Consider the following 18,426-nt stretch of genomic DNA (forward strand, 5'->3'; position numbering starts at 1 on the left):
TATCAGCTAGCAACAGAGACAGATGAGAGGTTTGAGTAATGTGAAATGGCCCACATTTACTACAAAAACAGTTTTCTTTTAATTAAGTCCACCTTCAGCACTTGATTGTGTGAAGAGCTGAATTCTCTGGTTCAATTCAGAAAAGTACTTTAAGGTCTTCCGTCAGGAAAACATAATCTCGTTGCTTTTAATAGGATTATTATCATATTTTAAGCTCAATGTGTACTCAGCCATTTTCTAGGATTTCATTGCAGTGCATAGTAACCTGAAAAAATAATATTCTATTTACATTGTAAATTTATTGCCTGCTAATACGAATGTTTGAGATTCTATTTTTGCAGTAGTGAAGGAGGGATTGTTTTTATATCAAACAAAACAAAAAATAAACATACAGTCCCCTCGCACCACCCTTCCTGACTAGTGAAAGAAAAAGAGAACCTAGAAACACTAGAATCTAGTGTTTCTTCAACATGCTGTTCATCATTAGCAAAGGACATCAGTTGTTAGAGGTGTTAGGCAAAAATCAGACATTTTGTCCTAATCTTCTACATGCAAAATTCACTTTAGTAGAAACAAAAGGAGAATATATTGAAGAAGAGACAGGCCAAAGGGGACTCCAGGCAGCAGAAAACAGACCGGCCCTATTCCACAAAGATAAAGAAGGTGGTGGGCCAAGCGAGTGAAGATCAGGCAAATTCAGAGCACGGTGTCCCCCCCTCCTCAATCCCCCATAATACCAGCTTCCCAAGACATGCAATTCTCTCTCCCATTTCTTCTCTCCCTCCTCAGAACCACAGGAACTTACTGTTTATTTGTCTTAAATCTAGTGACATGCCTGCCTAGCGGTGGGTCACATGAAGAAATAAATGTGTATAATGGCTAGGGAACGGAGAAAAATATTCAAGACCCCTGTGCCCCTGAAAACAAATATGCCTTTATGCCTCTCTTATGGTGTTTTTATAAATTTTACCTTTCACTTTTAAGCAGCTCTACATAGCATGAAATTTAAATATTTTGCAGGAGCTTTAGTGAGTTAGATGTCTGCCTCCTGCTTACATTTGAGTCAACTACTTATTTATTTGAGTAGTTTTGATTACTTCACGTAAGTGTTATAAAACAATATATCCATGTAAATCAACAGAAAACTCTCCACAAGAGCTTCTCTAAGTGCAAAAAATTATTATAGTATTCTACAGGGAAAAGAGAAAAAGGAGTTCCAAGAATTTGGCTTACTGCAATAGAGCTAAGTCACTAGAAACTAGTTATTTGACACATCCCACAGCTTAAAAAAAGCTAGTGACATTTTTTTAAACAATCCCTTCATGAAAAAGGATGATAATGACACTGCTGGCTGCTCTGCCTCAAGAGGGAATTGTCCATCTGCTAGCAAATCCCTGAATCTATATTATTTTTAAGCAGTGTTTATAGAAGTATCAGAGTACCCTTGGCACATTGAGAATCCAATAGGGCACGTTTCAAGACAGTAGATTTTTTTAGTTAAAATTCTGGGATCGTTTTCTTTTCTACATAAAAGAACTGTGTTGCAAGATCAGCTTCATTAGGAAGCTCTGCTGGGATTTGATGTTTTTATTTTCTTACAGAGGAAAACTTATTTCTCTAAGAAGAGCTCCATCTCCTCACACATAAAATGAGCAAATATACAATTGTTCCCCCTAGTTTTAATTTGCATTTTATGATTACAACTAGATTAGAATTTTATACATTGCATCATTATTTAGAAACAAGCTGCTTTTATAATTCCCACAATTTCTGAATAAAAACAAAGCCACGTTTAGATTTTCTTGTTACTACTGCTAATAATGTATATTAATATGGATACAAAAACACAGCCCCCTAAAATTTGTATAACTCTCCTAACAGATCCTCACTACTACTTAGAACCAAATAATCTGTTAAAATTTTATCAGGACTGCTCGAGCTCTTAAAGCAAATTACAGCTGAGGTGGGAGGGGTGCAAAGGTGACATAAAGCCATGTTTTCCTTCCTTTAAAATCTACTTCATTGACAAAGTATACAAATTAATCTTGTTATTTGACAGTAGCATTCATAGATGATCACAGAATAATTAGGTTGGAAGGAACCTTTGGAGATCATCTTACCCAACCTACTGCTCAAATGGGGCCAAATTCAGAGTCACATCAGGTCACACAGGGCCCTGTCCAGTTTTGTGCTGAATATCTCCAAGGATGGAGAATCCACATCATCTCTGGACAGCCTGTTCCAATGTTTCATTATGCTCATCATGAGCTTTTTTTCTCATCAGAATTTCCTTTGCTGCAGCATGTGTCTGTTGCCTCTCATCCTTTTGCTGTGCACCTTCGAGAAGATTCTGGCTCTATCTTCTGTACAATCTCCCATCTAGTGGCTGCAGGCAGCACTAAGGTCCCTCCTGAGCTCTCTTCCAGGCTAAGCAAGCCCAGCTCTCAGCCTTTCCTCATATATGAAGTGTTCCAGACCCTGACCACCTTGGTGGCCCTGCACTGGACTCCCTCCATGTCTTTCCTGCACACTGGGAAGCCCAAACTAGACACAGAACTCCAGATGTGATCTCACAGATGTTGATTAGAGGGGAATGATCACTTCCCTCAACATGTTGGCTGGGGTCTTATTAAATGCAGCCCAGCATCTAGTTAGCCTTTTTTTGCTGCCTCGGCACACACAGAACTCATGAAGGTTTAAGCAGTTTTTACACTTTCTAGCACAACAGAATTTCCCCATGGTCCACATTGTGGACAGCACATAGCTTTAAGCAGTCTTTTCATACCCGTGGTGTGTTTGTAGAGGGCCCAATGCAGCAGGTGTCTGAGTTACACATACTAGTGGAATGCAAGCACGCACAATGAAAGATTGATTTGGATAAAAGAGTAGGTCAGGTAAGGTCCAGTGTTGATGGAATAGGTCATTTATTCTTATAAGACAGGTCAGACTTAGAAATACAGAAAAATATATTTGCTATTGAAAAATGCAACCCTAGGGAAAAGTGTATACATCTAATACTCAACAAATAAATGCAAATGAAAATGAGTTCCTACACTCTGGTCCTTTCCCTGCTGAACCTAACAGGATGCCAGTTGCACTAATCATGATAATTTATCTTTTCCCAGAAGCTTATTTGGCAGGAATTGGAAAAAAATAATCAAATTATTTCACAATAAGCCAACAAAAGTAAACAGAGGAAAGTTATCTTTAGGCACAACTGCAGTATTATTTTTTGTTTGGATGATGATTTACAGCCTGACTGAAAACTAATTGAAAAATGATGAAAGTCTCTCTTTTACTTCAATGAGTTTAGAATCAGATCCTTAGAGGTAGGATTTTTATGCACATCCTAGTGATTAACATTATAGAGAAATAAGGAAATGGCTGTTAATCACTCTCCAAAAGACAGTGTTTAGACAGCTTTTTTATTGTTGCAGAAAACAAATATACTCTCTAACATACCGTAATGAGCTGGCCAAGCTATTTTAAAATATCAGCTGTCTTTATGTGCAATAAAATATTAAAAAAAGAGTCTCCTGACACATATTCTATATCCCTTGAGGTCCAATTTTCAGATTAATGGATTTTTTTTTTCTTTTTTTCCTCCCCTTTCCCTTTAAAGACTCAGACTTCCAGGCCCTCTAGAGCATCCTGCTGCATTTTCTACCCTTTAAGAATAAGCTTAAAGGCTGACAGACATTTTTTCGTTTTCCTCTACTCTATAAAAAAGCTAAAATCTTTCAGCATACAAACCTTGCAGTTCTAAGTTTTTCTAATATATTTAGAAATCTGTTAATTTATTAGTTTTTTTACTCACTTCAAAAACTGAAACCAGACTTCCAGTACTTCTGATAAATTAGAATTAATCTTAAAACTCTAACAGCATGACACAGTATGAAATAAGAATTCTGCTAGATATCCAGTGCTAAATAGAACAACAATAACACTCTGAAATGTACATAAAATAATGATAGTAGTCTCCTGAGCAAATGTATCCAATGGTGAAATTCATGGAGGTAAAGGAGGTTTTGCACACCATTTAAGCCATAAAGTCACATGTAGGGTTCTGCTATCAGAGGAGGTACACAAAAATGCCAAAACCCTCCAACATGCTGCAGAATCAGTTTCAGCTCCAGCCCTGCTTTGGGAGCTAGTTGATCCTGGTCCAACAGTGCCCCAGGGAACGTCTACATCTGTGTGTTCATATGGAAATAGAAGATCCTAGAGAATGTGAAGCTTTGAAAACAACCCTCAAAGCAGCATGACAGCACGGAGAGAGGGATGGGGCAAATGTGCTCCTGAAGATTGATTTTGAAAGTGTGAATGTCAGCTCCCAACTTGCTGGCACCATACTTGGATTCTGGACTAGCGAACTCCCCCGTTTAAGCACATCAGAATACTAAACTGGAAAACATTCAGCTCTAAGTGTAAAATCTTCTATGATTTTCTTCAACAGTACATTATCTGAAGATGTGCTACATGGGTCTTTTCATGCATATGTCACTAATAAGAAACTTCTTCACACCTCTGTAGAACTTGAAGTACACTATCCAAAAGGTTGAGGACTTCACCTTACCTATAGCTTACACTTCTGATGTAAACTATATGGACAGACACAAACGTCTGTGGCTGTAACTACAAGTTTTCATTCAATATGGGCATATTTAGAGTACACTGATTCATACCTTGTAATACAGAACTACAAATTTTATTTTGGCAATTACAGTGGCTTCTGTAAGGACAGGATATAAATTTGGAAAACTGTATTTTTATTTCCACAAAAAATTATGTTAGAAAACAGTTTGGACAGAAAACTTCCTATTCTTCTGATCTATCAGAATATTAATTGTAAGGTTGCATACAAAAATGCATGTATGATTTTAAAGTTGTATACTAAAATGCATGGTATGTAACCATGGGAAAGGATAGGTAAAATATCCTCAAACAAGGGGAATGTCAGGTAAGACCACTCTCTCATCTGAAGTCTGATAAGTGCACGGTTTATAAACAAATATTTTTCCTTAACAGTTATTTTACTATCGTCAGCTGCACAAGATCCTAAGCTATTGAAAAATCAATTCAGTAATTAATAGTGAAAACAATCTCTTCATTCCAATTTTGTTTACTTCTCTAATTGACAGAAGATCAAACCTACTTTTTGAATAGTGACAAATTAATTGAGTAGAAATAAATTATCTAAATCTTTTTGGATGACTACTTTAGGACGACACAAATCATTACCTAAAAATATCTTTTCCTCTTCCTTGCTTAAAAGTCTCAGTAACTAGCTTGGCTGTAGGTCTCGTTCCACATAAATACTTTTTTCAGATTAAGCTCTTCTGCTGCACCTAACAGTGCAGACTCAACCTACAGTCTTAGAACCAATGAGTAAAAGTAGGCACTGAAAATTTTTTGTAGTCAAATTCATTAGTAAAACTAATTATTATTATAATACTTTTTACTAAATAAAATCTATGTTCATCTAGTACAACTGAAAGCCGTATTTTCAATAACATATGTTACAAAAAGTTTGGATGGACAGCATCGCCTTGGCAAAATCCATGGACAGAATTCAACATTTAAGGAGATTATAGTATTTGATCTCTTTGAATGGCATTGTTAATAATTATCTTCAAGCTTTGCACAGCCTCCACAGTTCACTGCCTTTAGTAGAAATCTATTCCTGCTGTAAACCTTCCTCAAAATACAATGATGCCAAAGCAGAGTTTCTGAGTAAAGGCTTGTTGGCATCTTAAGTAAGAAGAGGTTTCCATTTTTCCATAATGTAGCAAAATGTAGTTTATCATCCCGTTCCTCTGTCCACAATTTTCTCTTTTATGAAGAATCCCCAACTGACCTTCAAATATAAAACATCTTGATTGTTTTGAAGCAAGGACAGTGAAATGAAGCAACAGTGTAAACTATATTCTCTCATGTCCCTCACCTACTTACCTCTTGGCATATTATATATTCGCAGTATTTCCTGTGAACTTTGTGTGCAGATGAAAGTTGTCTAAAGAAACAACATATGAGTCTCTTGTCAGCCTGTCTTACACTTATTTCTTTGAGGATCAAATCCTGTGAAGTCTTCAAGCAGATGAGTAAAATATAATAATTTTCCTCTAATGAAAACATGGATGACACTAATGGTAATTTTAAATTTCTTTACTACACGTTTTTAGTGTCTTTTAGTTTAATTATACAGAATTTAACAAGATATATATAATCATAGATGACTAAAATATGTAATGCATTTGCCTGAAAGAAATGTATACCACTCATTTGACAGAAAGATTAACTATAGATGTTTGAAATGAATAGCCATTATGCTATTCTTTTAGTATGCTCCTTTTACTACATACTATGTGCACCACTTAAGAGAATTTAAATTGTATTGTTTCTTTCATTAAAGGGAAGCTGCCACTAAAACTTTTTTAGAATACTCGTCTTTTTTGTTTTGTTTTGTTCCACAATTAACCTTTGTACATGCTATTCACACAAGAGTACCAATTCACTGTGATCACCTCCAAGCAAAGTTCGAGTGGGGGCTAACGATATCTTAAACTTTTATGGAGGTGAAATATGGCAGAGTTAGTGGCTGCGATCTTCTGACACAATCAGATTGAAATGAACTTAACCAAAATGCCCTCAGAGACTTAGCTTCAACAACATCACATGCCGCTGTGAAAGAAAGGACAACCTAAGGTCACTTATTTTTACCTGCGTGATTTGGAAAAATGTCGTGTTACATATGTTGCTAGGATATGGGATTTCTTTGCCTTTAAAATGTTTGCTTTGACATTTCAATTTCTTATTAGAAATGTGGCTCTCTGTTTTGAAAGAAAAATAAAATCGAAACAAAACCACAAAACAGTAAGATCTTGGTAGCACTCCAACGGGCCTAGCAGTTTGAAGTGTTCTAAATTCTGGATGAGCAACTAGAGATGCGCTATAATAAAACAGCTTTCATGGACCATTTATCTTTATAATGATGGATTTTTGTAAGGCAAGTAGTCGGCTGCGTTAAGATGGTATTTTACACCTAAAGACGAAAATCTGATTAAGGAAAAAAAAAAAAAAAAAGGTCAATCTACTAAGACAGAACTCCTACTAAATCTTACCGAGATCCCTGTAGGGGTACAACAAACTCTCCAAATAGAGCACAATGCAATACTGTGACTGTCAACGACTTTTAAATCACAACCGCAGGAGAGGTATGACTCTGATCTTTTACAGAAGATACAGATCTGGGGAGATAAGCACTACTTTTGGATTTCCAACTTAGATCATATCTGGCCTGACTTTTCAGAATAGCCAAGTACCCACATGTCCAACTTCATCAGCTCACATACGGGTGCAGACACGCTACACATTAGGAAGCAGGGGGGGTTTCTGAGAAACCTAAAATTCTTTGTCAGTTTTGAAAATTCGGTCTGCCTATCTCACCTAATAATACAGTGATAGATTTAGGAGCAGAGTCAAAATTTCATGACGTTAATTTCCATGTATTAAGTGATATTAAGATGATCATTAGAGAAGAGGGAGCCAGTTAACAGGACTGCAGTCTATATTTAGACATTGATTCTTCCATTTCATCAGAGAATATATTAAATGTCACATTCTGTTGCACAGCCAATTAGAGAGGTAAGCACAATAAAAAAGAGTTTTCCTGCTGGTTTTGTTACCAGCACAGTGTGGTATCAAAAAAAGAGACAGGGCTACCCAGCCAGGAATAGAAGAGAGAGGAAGACTGCAATAGTGCTGGCTTAACCAGCTAAAATATTTTAGGCTTGAGCTAAGATTAGATGCAGATATAAACCAGCTCATTTTAAAACATGTATAACATTAATTGAAATTCTCAAGAGTTAATAATTTGATCTCACATTTAAGTAAAAGAGATCTGTAGAAGGAAGCAAACTATGGATTTTGCCTGCCAGAATAATATGCTAAAATGAGGCACAAGTAAGAAAATCATATAATTCTGAAGCAGGTATTTGACAACATAAAATTTTAAAACAAAACAATTCTGAAAAAGATTAAAAGATAATGTACAAACAATTCTTCTTTGGCCCTCAACCTTTTCAAATGACGTAACAGATATTTTAATCTAGTGTCCTGTGCAGGTGATACTGCAACTATCACTTATTAAAATATATCCATGCCATTTTAAAGATATTTTAATTACTAAAACACTATATAACTCTACACGGTAAATATTGTGATTGTTAATCAAGATAAAACAAATATTTTACTAATCTAGAAGGTAAAGCAAACCAAAAGTCTCAAAAAATAGGAAGTTTAAACCACTGGAGAAAAAAAAAAAAAAAAGGGGAAATATAAGAAAACAAGCAGAATGAATGCTATGAGACATCTGCATATTTTAATATATATGTTCTTATAAAACTGCTTACTACAGATACTAGGCAAAATGTGTCCATTGTTTCTCCCTCTCTTTCTACTTTAAGCAAAGAGAAAGAATATCAATATCTTCCTTACAATAAATCAGATTTTTTATGAGGAGGAGGAGGAGGAAGCAGAAGAGAATCTTATAATAGAGAGTCCTAAACTCAGTTTAGAACTGAACGGAATGGAAATTTAACACTGAAAAGTTTTGCACAGGCAAGCCAAATCTTTTGTCTTGAGCAATGTTAAATCTAGAAGGCAGGTAATTACTTTCAAGCTGTATAATACCAAATTACTTTTATTGCTACTGAGTAGCTAAAGTTTAGCCTTTTTTTTTCCTTGCACATATATTTCCATATTTTTCTGTGTTTTCAAAGGTAAGTAACATTGATGCAGTTTTGCTGACAAAACACTTGCATTAATGAGCTGTTCTTTTCTTTAAGACAACTGAGGAGCTTTTCATAACCCAACAGCAGCAGGATGTAAGCCTCTGAGAAAGTTATTACAGAAGCAATGTAAGAAAAGGTATGAAACAGGGTATCTTCCCTCCTGGCAACCTGGAGCTTACTATGCAATTCCTTCTTTCTCATAAGGTTTATATTTCAACCATTGGCTTGCATACTCTTATAACACAGTCAGCACAAGCAATAGAAAGATAAAGAGATCTCTGCCTTCAATAGCAGAGAAATTATTAAATACTCTTTTTTTTTTTCCCTCAATCAATTATCTTAATATTTAATCCAATAATTGTGTTTATGGGATAAAGTATCTTAAGTAACAACTACAGGTATTGCAGCCTATCATCTCTCCTGTGTTCCTTGTTGAAATGATTTAATACAGAATAAAGATCATGAGGCTTTCAACTTGAAAAATCAGTGTTTCTCATACCTTTTGTTTGATGATCATGTCGTTGATATCATCAAGATCACCTACTATCACTCTCTGAGATTTTATCTCTCGATCCAGTCGAGAAAGCCAGTCAGTGAGTTCTGCCCATGCCTTATTGAAGTCAGCCAAGGCTGGAACCTCCAAAAGCACAGAAGATGGCATTTCTGGTTTGAAGGTGGTGGTTTCCTTGGTTACCCTGGCTTGTGTATCCACAGCAACAGTTTCACCAGAAGTTACTGAAAGAAAAAAAATGCTAAAATTACTGAATAAATGAACTATGATAAATGTTTATTTCAGTAACAGAATTTATGCAGTAGAAAGGGTAAAACAGAAATAAGCTTGTTTCCTGATGTTACGTCTGCTGGAAATATGAAAATTAAAACTAAAAGAATATATTAATTCATTTTTCCACAGTATTTCTATTATAGTATATGCTTAACATTCAGCATTCTCAGCATATTCAAATTTCATCCTTAAAAGACCAGTGGGACCTTTTAACACTAGCAAAGATCTCAGTGTAATAAGAACCCCTCAGTCAAGGTCACTGAAGTATTGCTATGCATGAGTCGTCTTCCAAAATCTAGTAGCGTGGTCAGATCTGTCGAGGCTAAAGACAGATAGAAAAAAAGTTGGTTGCAATATCCAATGTATCACAGCATGACCATGTATCTAGAAACATATTTATTCCATGATCTCCAGTCATTCTGTAGCTGTGAATTTGTCTCACCAACAACCTTCCCACTTACTGTTACCATCAGGTATTTCCCATAGGCTCTGTGACCAATATGGGAGCTTACACAACAAGAAATTTAGCCTTGGCTGATTCTTGATTTTTCCTCCTCATAACTTGAAAATATTATGTGCTACTATTTGGATATTTGTGGATTTTTTCCCTTCTGTTTGGGGAAAATGGACACATCTCCTTTGTGTCCTTTCTTGCTCTATTAGCTGGGTTTTAAAGAATCTGTTCATTATTCATTGCTTGGATTGGGGAAGTACCCAACACTGAAGCACAGTATCTTTCTCTGCAGTCAGAAATGATGAGAGGTGCCACAGATAGATAACTACCATTGGACAGAGAGGCATGTAACATGAAATTATTCAGAATTTCGACTGATTTTTGCTTCTCGATTTTTGTTATTTACAAATAGATGGCTATAAACTGTTGAGCTATTGTTGCCCTCCAGTTAATCATGCAAAAGCATTTCATTATGTACAATCTTACGGCAGATGAGGCTACACTGAATTGTATTTGGTTAATTTTTTCTCATTTTTTAAAAAGTCCAGCCAAACAAGGAAAATACTAAAATAAGGAAAACACAAGAACACATGGTGTTGCTTCACTGAGGTACCAAACCATTAGAAAAGAGAGGAGTCTAAATACCTACCCTTTAGAGTAGCTACAGAATCTCTGTCTGAATCAACTCTCTAAAAAATACAATAGCTAAACCAGGAAAGCTGAAATAAAGCTATGTGGAGTGTGCCCTACATTTTCTAACACTGAAATGCAAAATATAGTTATTGAAAACCAAATATAAATTCCTAAAGGACCAAGATGTTTGTTTGCATTTTTCCCAGTCTCCTTACAGAGTAGAGAAAACCTGTTTCCTGCACTCTTCCTGTGAGGTAGCTTGTCTTTAACAGAAAAAAAAACCCAAACTGTGTCATCCTACGCACAGTAAGGTGGTTTTTTGGTTTGGTTTTTCTTTTTTTTTTTTTTTTTTTTTTTGCTTCCTAGTACTTCCAAGAGTCTGATGGTTTTCCCTATTGGCATTCATGCCATTTCAGCAAAGTCTGAAGTCTGAAAACTCAAGTAGCAGGTGAGGGTTCAACAGTTTGGCCATAAAACCACTTGAAACATTAAAACAATCAGTAACATTAACTGATCTTGCCAAGGAATTTAGCAGCTATTTTTCACTAATGAGAAAGGTTTTGAGTTACTTTACTGGGGAATCAGTGACCCTCTTCAGCACTGCAGAAAGAGAAAAAGCTGTGCACAAGCATCTAAATGACTGTCACTGTAAAAGCACCATAAGATGCTGTCAGCATTAAAAATACTGTGTGGTTACAAACAATTTACCAAATCAACTAACATATACATATTTTACCTAGCCTGAATATACGGCAATATTATGATACCAAAAGTGACTCCTGCAAATGATTATTTTTAGTGATATACACTGCAATTAAATACATTTATCCACATATCCATATCATTATTGCATTTCTGAAGTGCAATCCTTGTACTTTTCCTTTCTGTACTTTAAAATCACGTACCTGTGGATAACTATGAAGTAAATTAATTATTGTAAAAGGCTGTTCTAACACAGCAAGTTTTTAATTAAAATCACACAAACAGATAAGAAAATATAGACATATCTTTTTCTGACATGGAGAGGTTTGTAAGGGTTTTTTGGAAGCATCACACTGTTTGCTATACTAGAGTATCTTCTACAGTTAAAGACTAGCAGTTTTTAATATCAAAAGTAAAACAGATAACCCTAAAGGATCTCTTTCCTTCACACTTTTATTTCCTTTTTTAAATTGGAAATTACACACAGATGTGAATAATTATTAATAATAAAAATAATAATCATCTTTACTTGTCAGGTTTTCTTTTATCTCTGTTGCAATTACTCCAGATATTTTCTGCCCTATTCTATTTCTTTTTATCTAAATTATGCAAATGAAGCAGAGATTAGCTCTACTCAGTACTGATGCGGCCACATCTGGAGTACCGTGTCCAGTGCTGGGCTCCCCAGTGTAAGACAGCGGTAGAGCTACTGGCGAGAGGCCAGTGAAGGGCCACAACAATGATTAAGGGACTGAAGCATCTCTCATGGAAAAGCCTAGGAAAGCCTGAGAGAGCAGGGACTGTTTAGCCTAGAAAAGAGAAGACTCGGGGGGAATCTCATTAACATGTAGAAATATCTGAAGGGAGGGTGCAAAGAAGACGGAGCCAGGCTCTTTCCAGTGGTGCCCTGTGACAAGGCAAGAGGCAATGGGTACAAACTGAAACACAGGACGTTCCCTCCGATGATCAGGAAACACTTTTTGACTGTGAGGGTGGCTGAGCCCTGCAACAGGTTGCCTAGAGAGGTGGTGCAGGCTCCATCCTTGGAGATACTCAAAAGCCACCTGGACACGATGCTGGGCAGCCTCCTCTAGGTCACCCTGCCTGAGCAGAGGGGTTGGACCAGATGACCTCCAGAGGTCCCTTCCAAGCTCAACCACTATGTGATGCTGTGACTAGTCAATCCCACAAAATGACTCCTGATGTAGCAGAATTGTTAACTGTACTTTTTAGTTTTTATATGCCACTTTGCTCATAGCTGTTAGCCCAAGATAACAGGGAGGACATTCACTGATCAGAAGGCAATGTACTGAACCTATCATTCATTAATGGACACAATTGCCTGAGTTTATGGCTTTTAGCAGAAGACTCAGCTCATTACCTAAAGCAATAAGTTTCAACTCATGGTTCCAATTCTGAACTTTTGGATTCATGCCCTCTCCACCCAGCCCTCACTCCTTGTTTTGGAGGAGATGGGAAACAGCTGTTTAAATAGTGAATGGTGCTTAGCACCCCAAAGTTTCCTCCTGTGCTGGCTAGAGAGCAGCACAACATTATTAGACACCGTGCTTTCACACTTCGGCATTAGCAGCCATCATCTCTCCCACCCCTCTCCTCAAAGTAGCAAGACACCATAGCTTTCCTTTGGCGGTCAGCAGATGAAGGAGTGAGTTTGACAACTACTGCTGCAGGGGAGGAGAAAAGGGAAGGAAAGATCAACTTCTTTCACAGAGTAGCAGGTCATGAATAGCTCCAAAAAAATGGATAGGGCCCACACAGTTGCCAACTTTGGGCCATCAAACAAAGGTAACATTTAAAACAAAGCCACATCAAGCAGGAATAGCGAGGAAGGAGGGAACACTGTATTAAGGTCTGCAAGGCAATGAGAAAGGAAACTACGTAATGTTCTTTTAAGGCAATAGGAACTTACAATAGTTACTTTTCATATACGTACAAATGAACTATTTTGTTTGTAGATTCACTTGCTATTTTGTTCACTTGCTAATGAACATTGAAACTAGAAAAGAATGTCAACATTAAAAAAAAAAAAAAGTGTTGTTAGTAGTTACTTAGTTTAACTGAGTTGGCACTTAGAGCTTACAACTTCAGTGGTCTGAAATAACTCCCAGAAAATCACTGAGGAAACAAAATATTAATCATCACTTTCTCTGTCTTCATTTCTCTTTCCAGAAAGTAATGTGAATTCAAAAAGGGTCACAGAATAATCATTAATAGCCTCAGAATTATACAAAGTGGTTTTCTGTCAATATAGTAATTGCAGTTTAATAGGAATGCCTTGGTTGTACTCTTTTAATATTTACAATCAGAAGGCTATTGTATTTTTATCTTTGTTCAGCAGGGGGAGAAAATGGCAGAGAAGTCTTTGAGCATGTCTGTCTCTGAAGAATGCAATTTAATTGCCTGAAGGACCAAAAAAAAGGTGCAACAAACAGCACTAACTAGAAATAAATAATGAAAACAAAATATACCATAGTTTTCTATAGATTTCAAAATATTTTGTTTGGTTTTATTTTGCTTGCTTTAATGTTGTCCTTTAGAGCTTTCTGTGCTTGATGTGTTTTTAATGCCTTCCTCTTTTTGGGCTGGATATTAAAAATCTGTCTGACACCTAGAGAAAATTATATACCAAAGACATAAATTCGCAGAATTGTCTCACCCCTGGATGGAAATTCAACTGCACAGATCAGTCATGATTTCCTGTAAGAATTCCAAAATGTCATCTCATTTCAGCCTCTCCTCCCATGAACTCCATAATACTGTAGGTTAAAGTGATTCAGAGCAAGCCTCATTATTTGCAGTGAGGTATTCCATATCGTGGTCAAGACACATGCAATTACTGAAAAACATAGTTGAGTGTTTCATTCCAGAACTTTACCAAAGCAGTTTAAGTGTGAAAAGTATGCATGAAGTGTTGACTTCCAGTCTTTACCAAGGGATGGATACTTAGATCCACTTCCATCTGGTCTAAAGTTCATGTAAAGGCCTTGTATTTCCTCTGTGACTTCAGAGATTCTTAGACAACAGGAAAGTGGTTGTTTAGTTTGGCATTCACATAAGTTAAACCAAAGTTGTCTTATCTCAGAGGGAATTTCTATTCTCATCAGTATTTCAGGTAAATTGAAGAAAAGCTTTCTAAACTGGGACTCTACAGAGCCTCCGTAAGTAGTCTCAGGGTGTCCAATAAGACTGGCATCTCTTAGCATCTCACATATTTTGACCTGAGTATACACACCAGAGTTTGCCATTATTTATTTGTCTATTTATTTATTTATTTTTCCTCTAGTGGCAGCTATTCCAGAAGAGGGTATTCCTAATCTTCTAATGTTCATGGGTTTACTCCTCTCAATTTTGGCTTAGGTTTTTTTATCCCTTTGATGTAATTCTTTTGCATCAAGAAATTTGAAATGCTGCAGAGAGGATTGTAAGGTACTAGCAGAAGTGCACTGTCCAGTATAATATCTTTAAAAGCTTCAAGATCTACCGCTATCTACCGTTATCTGCCACTACTGAGGATGGTAATAATCTGTTCCACTTTGGCTGAGCAGTTAAACCGTTTGAGTTATCAAATTATTTATAGCAATTACCTTTAGAAAGTGGTTGCACAGTATGTTTCTCTTCTAACATTTATCTCCCCTCAGAACAAAAATACCACTTGAAACAGTACATCTGTCCCTTATTTCACTTTTTTTCATGCTTGCACAGATATAATATGGTTCATTCAACAGAAGCGTATAAATGATCGATTAAAATTAATAGAGAAATATAAATGAACATTAATTACACAATGTGTAGCAACAGATCTCATTCTGAAACAATTTATCCAGAACGGCACTGACAGTTTCTGTGACTCAAAGGGGATAGTTTGCTGGTTTTGGTTTTGTGTTTTGGTTTTTTTTTTTTCCTGGACAACTAATTTATAAATGCAAAACTAGAATTAAATTCTTTTTTCAAATATTTGAGTAGAAAATTTCATCCTACTGCAACACATCAGAAATACAATTAAGGACTTAATCTTTCAACTTATTTAAATGTTATATCAGTTCACTCCTGTGATATGACAAACCACAAAACCAAAAGGACAATTAGAATTTAAGACATTAAACCACACCAACGTGTAGCTTTTAAGGTAACTTCTCATTAACACTTTCTGCTGTTTAACAAAGAAGGAGACAACATAGAACAATAATAGGAGAAAAATAAAACACAAATAAAAGCCTAACAAAAAGCTGAAACATAATCTGACAATACTCTGAACAAGGTGTGATTTTCAACTTATTCGTGAACTTTGAAATACACTGGATGAAAGTCAAGAATATATTGGTAATATTTGCATCTTGAAAATAATCTGTAATGTTAAATTTGAATAAGAAAAATAGGAATGTGTCATGAAATTAAAATTCAAATATTAAATGCAGAAATAAAAAAAAGCAGAATGAAGTCAACTGCAGGAAAGCACTTTTTTCCCCTCTTCTTTTATTATGTTTATATCAGTGGTGTGTTTCAAGAGAGGGTCAAACTGACAACTCAGAAGAAATAAAATTCCTTATTTAGGTACTGAACAGGAACAGAATAGACAGGAAGAATGACAACACTCCCCAAAGCTTCAAATCCCTTCCAACACCTCTTTTCAAGCCAAAGTTCTTAAGCAGAACTGACCCAGTTCACAGGAACGTTCTTAACCATCCTTCTGAATGTTTTAAGTAGTGTTGAAGTTTTAGTTATGTAAGGTAACTGCATATAGCAGGACAAAGCTTTTTGACAAAGAAGAAATAACATAGTAACTGGATGCAGATTTTAATTCAATTTGTATGTCTAGCCTGGGGATTCAGTTCCGTGGTCAGCAGTACCAATTAAGGCATATGCCAGCCTTGAATCCTTTACACAATGAATAGTAGTAACATACACCCACTAAACTTCATTTCTGTTTCAGTCAAGGAATCCCATCTGTGTTTTACTCACTCTGAGGAAAACAGAGGAAGAATACCTGTACCCTGTTGCATATGCACAGACAACATCTCTCAATGAATTCGTTATTTTAACACATGCAACACTGCCTTCTCTAGTAATAGACTAAAAGAGCATTCCCGCCATGGACAAACCAGTTCACTGGTTTGGAGGTGGCACACCAGTCAGGTTTTGCTTATGTCATAGGAAGGCTCAGTGTCATCTTACCAGCACTTCAGCCTTGTGAACTCAATTGGGAACAACTAGACTCCACAATAGCACACAGGTGAAGATCTTTCACCTACTAAAGTGTATTTTTTTTTTTTTTTTATGCTGTGTCATTGCAGCCGATTTTCTACAGGGTTCGAGTATCCATGCTCATATTCTTAAACTCCAAGCAGGCTTCCCTAAGAGAGATCTGGGAAGACAGTTCTGAGACTGATTTATTCCTCAGACTTGTCCCAGTGATAAATGAATAGTGTCAACTCTCTCTGCCCTTCAAAGTTAAGGAAATAAAGTTAAGAGTACATTAAGTTCTCCCATTCAGTACAACCCTTCCATGCAAGGTGCTCACTGCCAATAACACTTTTTGCTGAGGGGGCTACAGCTACCTGCCAGGTGTTCTGGGTCACAAAGGAGTTCTGAAAGAAAAGTAATACAATTACACTGGGCAACACAGCTCTGATTGATTAGCTAAAATCAATAATATGACTATATTACCAACCCACTCCCACCCCCCAGTTTTGAAATTTGAAAGCAAGGATGGGGGTTTTCTGGTGATCTGAACTCCAATGTCAGATTGACCAATGTCTGATTGTCTGAGCCTTGAATATTTAGTAAAAACAATTCCTAGAAAAAAAATTACTTAGTAACTGTATCGTGATATTTCATAGATAGTAATTTTTATAGAGTATAAATGGGTAAAAGTTAGTACTTGATTTCATGAACATTTAGGGAACATTCACGTTATGTGCTATTGTCATCAATTTGAAATATAACTTAAGTGTCTAAACTTCCTTTATATTCAAGAAGTTCTTAGTGATTCCTAACAAGTCATTACGGATTATAATTTAGATTAATACAGGTAAAAAAAAGAAGCTGATAGTTTATGGCATTATTAGTTAAAGTTTAGATCCAAAATAGTCTGTACAGTGGGATGAAGAGAGGGACCAATACTAAAGACCCCATAATTCTTAGAGATTCAAAAGAAACTAGAAAGTCAAGCTTAAAAACTGTTAGGAGAAAAGAAAAAGATTTACAAGTGAATGCGTACTGCTATATTTGAAAAATAACCATAACAGTTATGGTTTCTAATATGTTACTATTATTAGATTAATAAATAGCATCATAACTTTAAATTTGTAGTAGAATGTTAAGTGTCAGCTTGCTCAGACTTATCTTTCTCTGTCATAGGAGAGATCTAGTAGAATTTTCTTGCTGTCCCCCTTTTCATATGCAGAAATGTGACTAAGCTGTTTATTGTACAATGCATTTTTCCAAATTTCTCCAAACATAACAGAAAGATGTTTAGATATGTCTTTCACTCAGTGTAAAGAAAAGCTCTTGCTTTCACAAACACTGGATTGCAATGGGAACAAGAACATATGTCACTGTCTGTCAGAAAAATAGGTAGACTCTACCAAACACTAAGAATTTCAGTGATATAAATCATATAAGTAGTCTTGCATACATCATAACATAAACAACATTAAGGTGAAGTTAACTTAGTGCTGCATAGCAAAAAGATTACAGAATCATAGAATTGTTAAGGTTGGGAAAGACCCTTAAGATCATCGAGTCCAACTGTTAATCTAACACTGCCAAGTCCACCGATAAACCATATCCTCAAGCACCACGCCTACCCGTCTTTTAAATACCTCCGGGGATGGAGACTCAACCTGTTGTTGAGAAGAGCTTCTGCAAATACTTCTCAGTATGCAAGATACTTAAAAGTGGAATGTTAATGGCTTATTTGATGAGAATACTGCCATCATAGGAGGCATTTCAAGATAATTTCCATGTACAGAAGTTAAGAGTTTTAAAAACTTATCCTTTGTGGAAGAGAATCAGGTTGGAGAATACTTCAGCAAACTGGA

At 36.1% G+C, this 18,426-nt stretch overlaps 1 protein-coding gene across 6 annotated transcripts in view; it reads right to left on the reverse strand.

Moving 5' to 3' along the window:
- DMD (dystrophin) overlaps positions 1-18,426 on the reverse strand; it is a gene marked incomplete at both ends in the record, with an annotated part of 1,307,865 nt that overhangs the window by 338,480 nt on the left and 950,959 nt on the right. For 5 of the 6 annotated variants that reach the window (XM_082303865.1, XM_082303861.1, XM_082303862.1 and 2 more), the window contains one exon: positions 9,292-9,527. In XM_082303865.1, the coding sequence (XP_082159991.1) occupies positions 9,292-9,527 (236 nt within the window). Of the gene's footprint in view, positions 1-9,291; positions 9,528-18,426 lie in introns of those variants that run through there. The other variant, XM_082303866.1, reaches the window with a different exon arrangement.

The sequence above is a fragment of the Platalea leucorodia genome (assembly GCF_965183815.1).
Source record: "Platalea leucorodia genome assembly, chromosome: 2".
Lineage (NCBI taxonomy): Eukaryota > Metazoa > Chordata > Aves > Pelecaniformes > Threskiornithidae > Platalea > Platalea leucorodia.